The sequence below is a fragment of the Gavia stellata genome, chromosome 4, assembly GCF_030936135.1.
Source record: "Gavia stellata isolate bGavSte3 chromosome 4, bGavSte3.hap2, whole genome shotgun sequence".
NCBI lineage: Eukaryota > Metazoa > Chordata > Aves > Gaviiformes > Gaviidae > Gavia > Gavia stellata.
In genome coordinates, this window is record NC_082597.1 from 1,729,310 (window position 1) to 1,742,977 (window position 13,668).

At 47.6% G+C, this 13,668-nt stretch overlaps 1 protein-coding gene across 2 annotated transcripts in view; it reads left to right on the forward strand.

Moving 5' to 3' along the window:
• Positions 1-561: 561 nt before the first annotated feature.
• The window catches only part of NRF1 (nuclear respiratory factor 1), a 51,126-nt gene continuing 38,019 nt past the window's right edge, over positions 562-13,668 (forward strand). For both annotated transcript variants that reach the window (XM_059816815.1, XM_059816816.1), the window contains exons 1-4: positions 562-784; positions 3,667-3,781; positions 6,022-6,148; positions 6,733-6,873. In XM_059816815.1, coding sequence (XP_059672798.1) covers positions 562-784; positions 3,667-3,781; positions 6,022-6,148; positions 6,733-6,873 — 606 coding nt within the window. The remainder of the gene's footprint in view (positions 785-3,666; positions 3,782-6,021; positions 6,149-6,732; positions 6,874-13,668) is intronic.

Genomic DNA, 13,668 nt, shown 5'->3' on the forward strand with positions numbered 1-13,668 from the left:
TGTGCTTGGGTTGTAATGATTTTACCTGCTTCCGGACTCTAAACAAGTAATGCGACAAAAGTGGTCTGTAGAACGCAGTAAATTTCTATACTGGCATCCTCATTTGTGTCCTGAGCTATTGAGGTTGGAGGAGGGAGACTGTCTATCGCCCTTGAGCATCTCTCCTGAAAGCTAGGTCTTGAAGTGGCAAAAATAAGTTCCAGCATTGATCAAACCTCTTAATATGTAGTCGGTGAGGGGCACATAATCTTGAGGTTATACAAGATCCTTAAAGACCTTTCCTCCAGCAAGGGTGACTGCCTCTGGGTGCTATGCTGTGGTGTTTGGAAGTGTGGATTTTTCAAAACTCTTAAACTTCAAGTTCGTCTTCTGGTTCCTGGTGTAGTCGTTATTTCCCCCTTGTAGAAGACCACTGCCACTGGGGGAGGTAATCTCTGTTCCTTCTTGGTCATGGCCTGCTCGCTTAGCTGGCTTAGAAACCTTTGGCTGCCCCCCCTTACAGTGCATCAGTGTCAGTAACCCCTGTCCTGTGATTTTTGTCTCCTTTGACAGTAGCTATTGATGGAAGAACACGGGGTGACCCAAACAGAGCACATGGCCACCATCGAGGCCCACGCAGTGGCCCAGCAGGTGCAGCAGGTCCATGTGGCCACCTACACAGAGCACAGTATGCTAAGCGCGGACGAAGACTCGCCGTCTTCGCCGGAGGACACCTCCTACGATGACTCTGACATCCTCAACTCCACGGCTGCCGACGAGGTCACTGCCCACCTGGCCGCGGCAGGTAAAGTCAGCGGGATGCCGAGCGTCGTTCGCCTGACGTAGCGTTTGTGCAGAGGTCACAAACAGCGCTTGAGGGTGGTGGGTGATCTTGTCACGTCACAGGATGCTCTGACTGCTTCCTTATTGCCCCGGCTTTAATAGTGCTTGTTCACAAGGTCTGCTGGCTGCTTGAATCTTACATCATTTTGTCTGCGTGTACTGTAGAGGTACTGGGAACAAGAGACTGGTTTGTACAGTAAAAAAGGTCCCTGGTAAATGCTGCCTCAGAAAACCAAAACTAAAATACTGAATTATGTCAAAGAGCAAATTTATTTCAGGCCCGTATAAACAACAGCAAAAATAACCCAGGACTGCTACACAACCCTGCTTAGCCAGGGAGCTCACATGCTCGGCGTCTCTCCCAAGGAGGTGCCACAAGGGTCCTGGCATATCTGGAGTGGGAAAATATTTCAGATTCACAAACTCCTTCTGGTGAAGCTCCTGCCAAATGCCCTTCAGCTTTGCCTTGTAGTGGATCTACCTCACTAGTAGAAAAATGCAGTGATAAATAAGCACTCGCAGACTTGTCTGACTCCTTATCAGACTTTATTTAAGGAAGAAAGCTCTTGATGTGCTTGACCGAACCTGTGAAGTTCCACCACCCCACTGGGCATCCCACACCCTTTGCTTATTAATTTCCCAACCTTAGCTCCTGCAGGATTTTTTTTTTTCCTCCTTCCCTTCTTGCACACAAGCTTTTCAGTCCTGAGTGGTGGATGCAGGAGGGGCGTCTGGTGGGTCTCAGAATCATTAAGGTTGGAAAAGCCCTGTAAGATCATCAAGTCCAACCACCAACCCAACACCACCATGCCCACTAAACCATGTCCCGCAGTGCCACGTCCACACGTTCCTTGAACACCTCCAGTGATGGTGACTCCACCTCAGAATCAGAATCACAGAATCACTAAGGTTGGAAGAGACCTGTAAGATCATCAAGTCCAACCTAAAACAAACCCCCACCCCCCCCAAAAAAAAACAAAACAAAAAACAAAACCACCACAACACACCAAAAACCAACCCACCCAACACCACACAGCACCATGCCCATCAAACCACATCCCACAATGCCACATCCACACGCTCCTTGAATACCTCCAGGGAGGGTGACTCCACCACCTCCCTGGGCAGCCTGTTCCAGTGTTTCACAACCCTTTCAGTAAAGAAGTTTTTCCTAATATCCAGCCTAAACCTCCCCTGGCACAACTTGAGGCTGTTTCCTCTTGTCCTGTCGCTAGTCACTTGGGAGAAGAGGCCAACACCCACATCACCACAACCCCCTTTCAGGCAGTTGTAGAGAGCGATGAGGTCTCCCCTCAGCCTCCTCTTCTCCAGGCTGAACAACCCCAGCTCCCTCAGCCGCTCCTCATCAGACTTGTGCTCCAGACCCCTCACCAGCTCCGTCGCCCTTCTCTGGACACGCTCCAGCACCTCAATGTCCTTCTTGGAGTGAGGGGCCCAAAACTGAACACAGGATTCGAGGTCTCCCCTGCCTGCGAGCCCTCCTGGTGCAGGGGCTGCCTGGTGCCCCTCTACTCCCTGGCCAGGTAGGCACCCCGAGCCGGGAGCTGCCCCTCTTCCCTAGGGAAGGCGGCTGCAGTTCGTGGCATGGTCTGGCACATCCAGCCCAAAGCTTGCCCTTCCTCGCTTCTCCAGAGTGAATGTTTTTCCAATCCCCCAAAAGGCAAGGTTCATACTCTTTTTTTTCCTTTTCCCGCCCCATCAAGGTTTATATCTTCCCCCCCCGCCCCCCCAGCACAGGATCACTGGAGCAGTACGCAGCAGTGCTTGCTGTGCCCGCCCTGGGTAGCGCTCAGGTAGTTTGTTACTGATTAACAAAACCTGGCTCTGTAGCCTTAGCCCAGAGCTCTGTCCATTACAGTGTCCCGTCTCCCGGAGCAGCTGCCTAGAGAAAACATATAATCAGACCCTACTTTTGTTATCATCTACCAGCTTCCACTGATGGGTAGCTTAGGATTTCTTGATCCAGTAGCTGCATCTTTGTTAAACACAAAAATATAGTGCTTTTATGGCCCCTGATGTGATCTTTCACCTCTGATATATAGAGAAACTACACACAGAGCAACTGAGGTCTGCTCAGGAGTCAAAGGCAAGTCCTTGAGCCTGGGGCCAGGGCTTTTTGCCTGGGACCCTGCACTCATTTCTGGAGATTACCGATAGAAGCACAATCCACTGCATGTTACTTGGTTTGCTTCCAATTAACTTAATGAAACTTCCCCTTACATAGATTCTGTGTCTAGAGTTTGATCACTAAAGCAATAGCACTGCCCTGCCACGGTCCCCGCTGTTCTTCAGGGGGCTGTTGTGGTGACTCTGGATTTACAATTTCTTTCACATCAGAGCTGGTACTTAATCCCTGGGGAAAGCCTTGGACTCCTGATGCTGTAGTTGAGGTTGATGCTGAGCAGGATTCATGGCATTGTACCCGGTCTCTTCTCCCCTGCCACCGGGACCTCCTCGATTGCAGTCAGTTATTTAAAGTCTTGGCATACTTGAGAGTTTTTCAGTGTGTTTGGAAGACAAAATACATAATTATGTCATTGCATGGAAAACTCTGGACTGAAATATGTGACTTTCACCTGGGACTGGGCTGGGACTTGCCAGTCTGGGGAATGGAGCCTTTCGATATACCTCTCTGATGCTGGAGAGGAGGCAGCCTGGCTGCTGGGGAGCTCAACAGGGAATTCGGGTCACCCCCATCCAGTGGGGAGGCCCTTGAGCTGAGCCCTTGGGACCCATCCCTGGGGCGGGGGGCAATGGCAATGTCCTTTCTGGCCAGTTCTTGAGCTGTGTGCGCTGATTCACCCTTTGTGGTTTGATTTCCAGGCCCTGTGGGGATGGCAGCAGCTGCTGCCGTGGCAACGGGTAAAAAACGAAAGCGACCACACGTTTTTGAATCCAACCCGTCAATCCGCAAGAGGCAGCAGACGCGTTTGCTACGGTAAGGACTCCCGCCTGCGCTCTGACACCTCTCTCTGCATCCTCGATCTGTCTCCTGTGCCGTACGTGGTGAGACCACGTGCTTTCCAGAAGTTGCCCGGCTTGGGGATTTTTTTTCGTTGCATCTTTTCTGGAACCTAAGAGCTGTGTCTTAGTTTGCAGAAATGGGTTAAATTGCAGCTCTAATCATCTTTAATGTGATCTTATGATCACCAGGACTGATGTGACCGTTCTGGCGGGATCCACCATTCTGTTTTAACCCCAGCTGGTCACAAGTTAAATCTGTTGTAGTAACACTGCCTTGGAAGATATTCATAGTGGGCTTAACAGCAGCTGGCCAGAGAATCTGGAGCTACAGCCATATCCCAGCTTTGCAGTGGCATGAAGAACTTATCTATCTAATGAAAAAAGTCTGTTCTGCGTTATGAAACGTTCCTGTGAATAAATCTAGAGTGTGTGTACCTGAATTTCTTTTGCCAGCAGAGCCTGTTGTGTGAGCTCCGTGCTGAAGACTGACCCAGCCTGTAGCACGTGGTGTTGGGGGAGAATAATCGAGGGAGATGCCTGCCAGAGCTAAAACACTTTCTTTGCCTCTAGAAACTTGCTGTGTAGACAACAAACTTCCGTAGCCCTTCAGGTGTTGCATTACAGGTGCTCTGAGGCTGTCTGCCCGCCTGATGGCCACCTAGGAGCACTGGTGCTGAAGTGACTGCACAGGCTTTCCGCAAGCCTGGAGGGAGCACCTGCGATTCCATCTTCAGGAAACATTTGTAAATATTGGCTGGTACTATTTCCTAGGTTTTGGAATAAGGCAGTTTTTGCTTTTTAACCCAATTAAATCCCAAACAGTTCATCTTACAAGAGTTGAGTATTTGTCGCCCCATTACTTGCTGGCTTCCTCCTGCACACACATTAATGCACTGAAATAGTGATGGCCAGAGTTCCGTCTTTTCTCCTTCTCTCCTATTCTAACTCGTGTAAAGTTGGTGAGAAATTAAGTTGGTTTCCTTATAGTCTGCTTACTCATCTTCTGAGTTCCACAATACGCTTTGCACATGATCAAACTGGAACGAAGTGGAGCAGGGTTAGTGTTAAATAATATTCCCTGGGAGTAGACTCCCTTTTTTTTTAATAGCTCCATAATGGTTTTCCCTCCTTCCCCCAACTCTCCTGATCCAGCCATGTTTATTGCAATGTTTCTGAAGAGCAAATTATTTTCTCTTGAAATATCAACAGTATCTTTTTAAAGAAACTCCTCTGTAAAGGAATAATTTCTTCTCCCTTCACGCAAGTACTTCATTTTACTACACGTAAGATACTGACAATGCATCTTTTCTTTGCACTGTGATCAGTTTAACATGTTTGTGCTTGATTTTTACACCACTGTGAATCAAGTGGGAAGTTACAATTTGTGATTCTGGGATCTCTGCATAGCTGGTGTTGGTGCGTTTTGGCAACATGCCTGCTACTAGCAGCAGGTTCCAAAATGACCAAGGCAGATACTAAACTGTCACTTTATGGAGTGCTCAGGTTATCTGGTGATAACCGCTACTTCTCTCTTGCTTTATGAGTTTCTGCCAACATTTCTCTTGCATTGCTTAAAAGTGAATAAGAGACGGAAAGTATATGATGGAACATTTTCTTCCTACAGAGAGGTCGTTCCGAAGGGACTTGCTGATGTAGCAGGTGTCTGAATACTTGTGTTTTCTGTGCTGAGCTGTTGCAATATTTCTGGTTCTTGCCTGTCCTGTACTTGTAGGTTGAATTCTTACAGTTCTGGTTTGAGCAGGACTTTAGTACTAGAGAATTGCAACGCACTGTTACGAGGCTGGATGTAAAATAACCTGTGTTTGTGGTCCTCTTTTGTTGAATCATTCAAGTTCTTTACCCTACAGGTTTTGTATTGCTAATACACTTAGGTGGTGACAGGGTGGATATGCAGACTCTTGCTGTCCAAGCTTTGCTGCTCTGGTGATTTCTCTTTACTTTTTACATCAATGGAAAAAGGAGAGAAGGGAGAAGAACTGATATTTGAGCTGCAGGGTGACTGCAGGGAACACAGCAGGCTTGCGGGAGTGGAGGAATAAGCAGTATATGTGGCTAATCTGACCAGCTGGGGCTCCGTTTCTCACCTGGTTTGAGAACGGGTAGAATTAAGAAAGGGAGTTTACAATGCAAAGGGTTGTGTTTCTACAGGATTTTCAGCTGATAGCTATTCACTGTTTTATATCTCCATTTCAGGAAGCTCCGAGCCACGCTGGATGAGTACACCACCAGAGTAGGGCAGCAGGCCATCGTTCTGTGCATCTCACCCTCCAAACCCAATCCCGTCTTTAAAGTATTTGGTGCTGCACCCTTGGAGAATGTGGTAGGTGTCTGTAGGAAAAGCTATGTGATAAATTGCTCACCTCCCCTGCAGGTTTCATTCTGCTCAAGGCAGCCTTGCAAGCCTGGTAGTGACCTGAAGGTCATGTTTAAAACCCTGGAAACGGGAGTTGAGAGTGTATGGACATGAGGGTAGCACTGAGGTCCCGTCTTCTCTGCATGAATGCTTGCCTAGCACATCTCACCAGGGTTGAATATCGTGGATTAAAAATCAGAGGGAGCAAGTAGCGATGACGTGTTTGAATTCAGCTTGGCTGTCAGTGCTTGCACCTTGTTGCAGACCAGACGGTAAATGGAGCAGATCCTGACCATGATAAGTCTTGCTTCAGAACTTTTCTTTTAATCCCGTAAATACTTCTACTTGCCAATGTTACTTGATGTTTCATCACCAGCTCTTCGATGCAGCCAAGTCTTCGGGGCCAGTGGGTATTTTTTCTTGCCAGCTGTGGCGTTGTTTGCTCCTTCTGTTCTGCAGCACCTTGGGGAAGGTGGCTGGCCCTGCGTCCTTGCCCTCGCCTCTCCTGGTGCTCCTTACCTTGTTTACCTGAGCTTAACGATTCCCCACAGGTACGCAAGTACAAGAGCATGATTCTGGAAGACCTGGAGTCCGCACTAGCGGAGCATGCTCCTGCGCCTCAGGAGGTTAACTCAGAGTTGCCGCCCCTCACCATCGATGGCATTCCCGTCTCGGTGGACAAGATGACCCAGGTAAGCAACCAGACACGGCAGAACCAGAGAGAGAGACTTGGCATCTTGCAGTCACGTCCTGTTGTTTTGCAGTGGAGCTTATGTCTATATCTCCAGGGGATGCATTTGATCTTTTCTTTCCCGTGGGACTGTAACAGCTCGGATAGTAGTTAGAAGTGAAGCTTTGTTATTGGTGCTTATTTTCTACATGAAACAGTGGAGATGCTGGTAAGGACCAGAGCTCAGGCTGCTGGGAGCATTCCCCTTTGAGCTGATTTTGTCACCTCCCATAAACTATGAACAAGGTAGCTATTTCTTCTGCACTTTGCAGTGATTTTTAGGCACTGAGGTCAGGAAGGTTGCTTGTGGAGTACCGTTATGGCTTATCCTCCTCGGACATTTCTTGTGTGCTCTAGTTCGTTCCCTCCTCTGTTTTCTGCTGTGGATTGGAGCAGAAGGGAACTTTTGCTGGTGGTTTAACTCCAGATCAGACCCTGAGTGAGATACTTCTGATGGAGACAGGAAGTCATCTGCCCTAGAGATGTGTGGGACTTCCTTTCTTTCCAGGTCCAGCCCTTTGCTGACCTTCTTATTGCTAGGAGAAAGTGGAGGGAACCCCCCAGGGAAGCTTCCGTGGTGTGGGAGGGACCATCTGTAGGAAAATCTCCTTCCCCTGGGTTGCAGGACCCGAATGCAGGCGAGCGTGTTTTGCAGGAGGCTCTGGATACACTCAGTCAGCACCACAACAAATTTCAAATGCTGAAAGCTAGTTTATTCGAGGGAGTAGCAAGATGGAAAGGTCGGAGGCTTTGGGCAACATACAAAGAGGTGTTGCAGTAGAGAAAAGATGTGTGGATTTCCTCTGTGCTCTGCAGAAAGATCACATTCTGGTCAAAACACCATTTCCATTACTTAGGTGGAATCAGACAAGCTCACACATCTAATAAAATTTTACGAAGAAATCTGCTGTGCCTTGGCTGATAACAGATCATGTTCCTAATCAGCGACAACATAAGGCAAAACTTAGTTGCCAGATTTTTAAACCACAGTGAAAGGTGGTATCTGCAAGAGCTGTTCACAGGCAGCTTTTGTTTTGTATCATTAACAGTTTCCCATGGAAATGGAAAGTAAAAAAGGAAACGTTTTACTGTTAAAGTAAAATGAAAGGCCATCAAAATATCACAGGTATGTAGCTCTGAGTTCATTTGTATTGGCAAACAAAATGCTTGAGTTTATCTGACTTCTTTATGGCCTCATCATTGTAGTAATTAAGCTGAGTAACAGCAAGAGAAGTGCATAGGACTTAAAACAAGGAGAAGGAGACATCTGTGTGGAGATTTGCTCGGGCGGAGGGAGGCCATCCGAGCACGGCACGAGTAGTGAAGCTGGAGGTGCTCATACCCACAGCACGTGGGCTCTGAGGAAGGAACAAAGCAAATGAGCTGTTGCTTGTGGAGTGGTGGAAAGAAATGAGAGAGAGAGAAATGAGTGTGGATGAATGAGATCAGGATGTAAGGTTGTTGCAATCCAGTAACACATCTGAGAAACTTCTCTGGTTTGCAGTGCGCAGAATATGTGCACATATAAAAGGGCCAATAAAAAGATCTATCAACTGTTTGGCTGTTAGTGTTGCACGTGCCATCAAAGCAGCAATAAAAGTGACAAGCTCTCACTTCAGAGAAGCCTTCAGCTGGATTTATAATGCATATTGTTTATTTTTTGTGATAGAGTTGGAAATTGAATATTTTAACATCAAAGGTTGCTGAAGTGTTTTCTGCTTCTATTTTATGGATAAAATACTAATATCCTTAGAATTCTATGAATAAAATACTAATACTTTTCATGCTAAGCTAAAAATAAGGTTAGCTTTTTTCTTCCAAACATGACGTGGCCTTGGTCTTTAGGAAACCTTGCACAAAGATTTGGCCGAGCCAAGTTGCCCCTGGGGTTTGATCGCTCCGTATTTCCACGTGTGAAGCAGCTCTCCAGTCCAGCACTGCTGGCAGGGCTTCCCCACCCACCCACCTCCTTCCCCCAACACTCCTGTGTTCCCAGGTTTCTTGTAGCTCCGTTAAATGAGAAATGTTTTTTTCTTCTCTGTGTTCTGCAGGGCTTTCAGTCAGCAAGCGTGCAAACCGCTGATGCAACAGCGTAGCAACGTAGAGCCTCTTATTTCAAGTCCTCTCATGCTGCACTGTGGTAAAACAAGTATCTTGTTAGGAGTAGCCCTCGTCTTTTTTATTGCAGTGTGATAACTCAAAACAGCTTTGTGAAGAAGGTTTCTCCTGAGCTGTGGACAGAGTCCACGCTCTTTGTGCCCCGTTCGGCTAACCATCGCTGTCCTGGTTAGCCCAGGCGCTGTAGTGTGTGCGCGTATTGTGGGCACCCAGTGCTGCGCTGCCTCGGTTTCCCCACATTTCGTATAGGGGTGATGTTTTGTTAATGTCTTTAAAAAATTTTGAGATCCTTGAATGGCTGCAGGCCACTTGAGGACACAGCGCTAGAATTAGTGGACAGGACAGCAGATTCCTGGGTGGATTTTCACAACGCAGCAGGTCTTGTAAAATTTTCAAGGAGTAAGATGCTGCATGTGGTGCTTAGGAGATGATTTTGCTGCTGAACGCATCCAGCTGCTATATAGTTTTTGCCAGACTTGGGGGCAAACTTTAAATAGAAACAAAACACAGATACGCTGAACATGATGAGGACACCGTGCTGGCTTTTTTTGGCCGCAATTGCAATTTGAAATACATTTGTTTGAGAAAGTGGTTGATAACTCTGACTCCTACATTGCTGCAACCTGTTGCGCAGCCAGAAGTGCCATCATCTTTTTGTAGGAACCTTGATTACCAGAGCTGCCAACATAGTTCTTTGTATTTGCTAATAAGAAATGAGCTTTTTTAACTAAGTTGCACAAAGCCGTATGGAAAACCGGAATATTTATAAATTGGGCAGCACAATTAAGAGGTGTGTCACAGGGAGTGGAAAAACGAGGCCTCTGCTTTCAGCAGCTGCAGGTGTCAGCAGGCAGGTGGTAGAAGTGTTAGCTCCTCAATGAGGAGATGAAAATAACTCTCCTTTTAATTGCTCTGCTTCCCTGGTGGTCTTGAGGGAAATAAAGCCTGAGCAAAGATGCTTCTATAAACTTGCGAATGGAGAGCATCACCCACCTTGGCCATGCAGAAAAAAATCGTATTGCAGTGGGGCTTTTACCCTGCAGCCATTACACAGAGAAATCTCGTTGCTTTGTGGACTTTGGCTACGTTGACAGTATACGTCAGACCTGAGTTTGACCCTAAACTTGTTCTCAGTTGCTCGCTGATATGATTAAGGAGTAATATTGGGTAATGCTGAGGTCGATGCTTCAGTCAGCTCTCACCGAGGTCACTGGAATTTGTTTATGCTTTTCTGAACAGGTGATTTGTCCTTTAATCTGACTTTTTTTAACCTTAATATGCCCCTATGATTTGCAGTCTGCTTATACAAGCCAACAAAGTTTATCTGGGCCTCTCAAAAACCGTCTTGAAGTCGGTTTGCATACTGCCCTGCAAAAAGCTTTAGCACAAATCGCAGGTATCTTTATGTACGTGACAGCTCATATGCAGGAGAAGCCAAGCACCAAAAGATGGTACCTAAGCTCAGTTTGTAGCTGTCAGATCCTCTCCACGGAGGGGCAGGGATGATCCTGCAGTGTTGGACCGCACCGCCCGGGTGCGAGATTTGCTGGTGCTCCCTTCTGGTCCATGTCAGAGGTGTGGTATGGGGACAGCCTGCGTTTCTGCTCTCGCAGCAGGTCGTTGGCATGCGGCAGAGGGATCGTTCTTGTTCTGCAGTGGAGGCACCCCAGAATTAGGAATCGGGTCCCCCGTGCAGCTGAGCTCTGGCACTGGATGGTTGTTCCAGCGATGCAGGGATGAGTGTATACTTTGAACTGTCATGCAGGCAGCTGCCTGCTTTTACAGCATTTAAGCTCAGAGCCTTCAACGCGCCTCGTTTCGAGCAAGAACAAGCAGTCATGTCCAGTGCTCAGATCTCCAAACTCTGCTAGGAGGTGGTGATCCTGAGAAGGACAGCCTGGTCCCCAGGTGTGCCCCTTTGAAACATTAGGGCTAGTCACTCATTCTTAGGACTTGACCACGGTTTCAGGGTAGAAGAGAAGAAAGATTTGCCTAAAGAGTAAATCTGTGAGCAGACACTTCTGTGGGGAGACCCAGAGCACCTCCTGCTTTTTGCACTGATGACCAGGTTGTTAATTTTGGGTTTGATTCCTCTGGCCAGGCGTAAACTGCGGCATCTGCTGAGTGCTATTGCTTCTTGTTGAGGACACCCAGGCTGACCCTGCACCTCGTCTTTGCTGTGATGAATTTATGAGAGCGGCGAGCCTGCTCTCATCCTGCCTGCCAGAAAGCACCCGGCAGTGAGACCTTGCAGAGTTTGGTCAGGGCAATGTGGGTTTTCATAGCAGGAAATTCATGGTGACAGCTTGGTTGCTACCTTGACAGATGCCTGGCTTTTTAATCTGAATCTTTAAACATTAATTGGAACTTTTAAACTTAAAGAACATTTAGTCTAAAATTGGCTGTTGCAAAAAGACAGGCCAGTGAAAAAAATACCCGGGTGCTTTGCTGCAGTTGTTGCTTTGCCCTCTTCCACTTTGAGGTGCAGCCAAGATCCTGCATGGACCCGACTTTGCTTTTTCCAGGTGCTGTTTTTTGGAGATCCTGAGGCTGAGCTGTGGGGACAGGTAGAAAATTCCCAGCCACAGGTTTTGCTCTCTTCTAGAAATCACTTTCCTTAACGGGTCATAAACCTTAAGACTGGAGAGTTGCTTGGTGTTCTGCATGCAGGACAACTTGTTGTGCCCAGCAGTGCAGTCGTCTGTGCTTTGGGCTATTGCCTATGGTAGAATCAGAATTAGCTCACCACCACTAACACTTGAGCTTAATGTTAAAAGTTAGAAGACACTCTGTCTGTGTACCAAAGGGTGTCAAAGAAACATTTCTTATAGTTTCTCTCAGCCCTTCCATACTCGAGATTATATGAGCCCTTTGCAGAGCTGACAACCATGCAAACTGGAGTGTGCTGCTGTCTTTTTTAGCAGAGGTTTGATTTTCGGGTGGTTCGTGGATGGAGTCAGCAGAACCGTGGTTCAAGTGGTCACACCGGTTCCTCCCAGCTGCACCCCGAGAGATGCGGGGTCTTTGTCTCAGTGCCGTAGCCTGTGCCAGAGCCCTGCAAGCTGCCTGGGTGAGGTCTCGTTATGGTACTAATTAGAGAAGTCCTAACGCTGGAGCAGGTTGTAACGCTGCTGCTGATTGTCTCCCTGGCGGATTAAAGGCAAACCCTCCTTAACAAGTGCCTTGAGTAGCTTGAGCCGCTGAACTCCCTAGGACCCGTAATTAATCCATCTGGTAACAAGGAGCATGGCTTGCAGATAGCAATTCTGGGAAAGGAGCTTTTAACTGTTTTTGCACCAGGCAACTCAATGCCATTAGCAGGTTTATTTGAATAAATGGGACCTCGACTGGGGATCCTGAACCACGTCAGGGTGACTGCTGGCCCTGCAGTGGAAGGTGCGTCATGGACAGGCTTGGTCTGGGCTGGGAAAAAGCGCACCAAAGTGGTTTTTTGTGCCTCCATTTATAATTCAGGGTTTTGGTACGGCTTCTCTGAGATAGCTCAGGATGTCCATGGAGTGGAGGAACTGAAATGCAGCTGCTTCTCTGAGCAGGGGTGATTCTTCTAAGGTGTGCAGCAGATGCGCTCTATATGGACCCACAAGTATACGGGATTTTTATGGCTTTTAAAGTCCCTAGCCGCTGCTGCAAACTGTATGCAATGGGGTAAGTCATGCATACAAAGAAATTGTTTTCTTTTTACCAAAACACACTTCAATTTTTCTATTTAACTGTGTAAGCTAGGGCCTACATTACATCTTCCAGCTGGGCTGTGGCTTTGAAGAGCAGTCCTGTGTCCAAAAGAGCCGCTGCAGGTCCCAGTGCATTTAGCAGTGTGCTCAGGGGCTTTAGGCTTTTTGCAGAGACCACAGGGACAATCTGCAGTATCCTGTTCCTCTGAAGCGTTCCTCCCTTCCTTTGTCCAACAGACGTTAGAGGTGACTTTAGTACGTACTCCCAATGCTAACGTGGAAAAGGCAGCTGGTAAATGAGTTGATTTACAGTTTGGAGCCAAAGGATACAATATCCAGACTGGAACCAGGATGTCATTCAAGCAGGATCGTGGCTGGGAGGAATGGACATCTTATGGCAGAGGATCCTTCGCGAGCTGACCCGTGTCTCTGCTAGCTGGGACCACATCGTGGCTGTGGCAGCAATCAATGCTGGCCCCGGCGTGCTCTTCCATGGCTGCACCCCAGAGCATTGAACGTGCCCGTGTCTCGGGGCTGTAAGGTGGCCCGAGGACTCGCAGTGGCACTGTCACAAGCTCAAATAACGTGCTATTAAAGCTCTGAAAGGATGCAGGGAGGTGTTCTTAAATGCAGCTATTGAGCTTTAAGTTAACATGGTTTTCTCTGACATATGTGGTCGTGAGCTCTGCTTCTCTTCCTGCTCTGTTTCTGCAGCTGAACCAGCCTTTTCCTGAGGCTCCAGGCGGTCCCCAGTACAAAAACCAAATGTGTCATAAAACCCTGTGTGAGTTTGTATTCTCTTTGATAACGCTAGGGATATTACTTGCTCTTGGTGACATGTCTGCTCGATTTGCTTTGCAAGTCTATTTTTAAGGTATTGTCTCCTGATGGTAAAGGTGGTCAATAGCTGACCAGTTTTTGTGGGTGCTAAGGAGAAGTAAAATCAG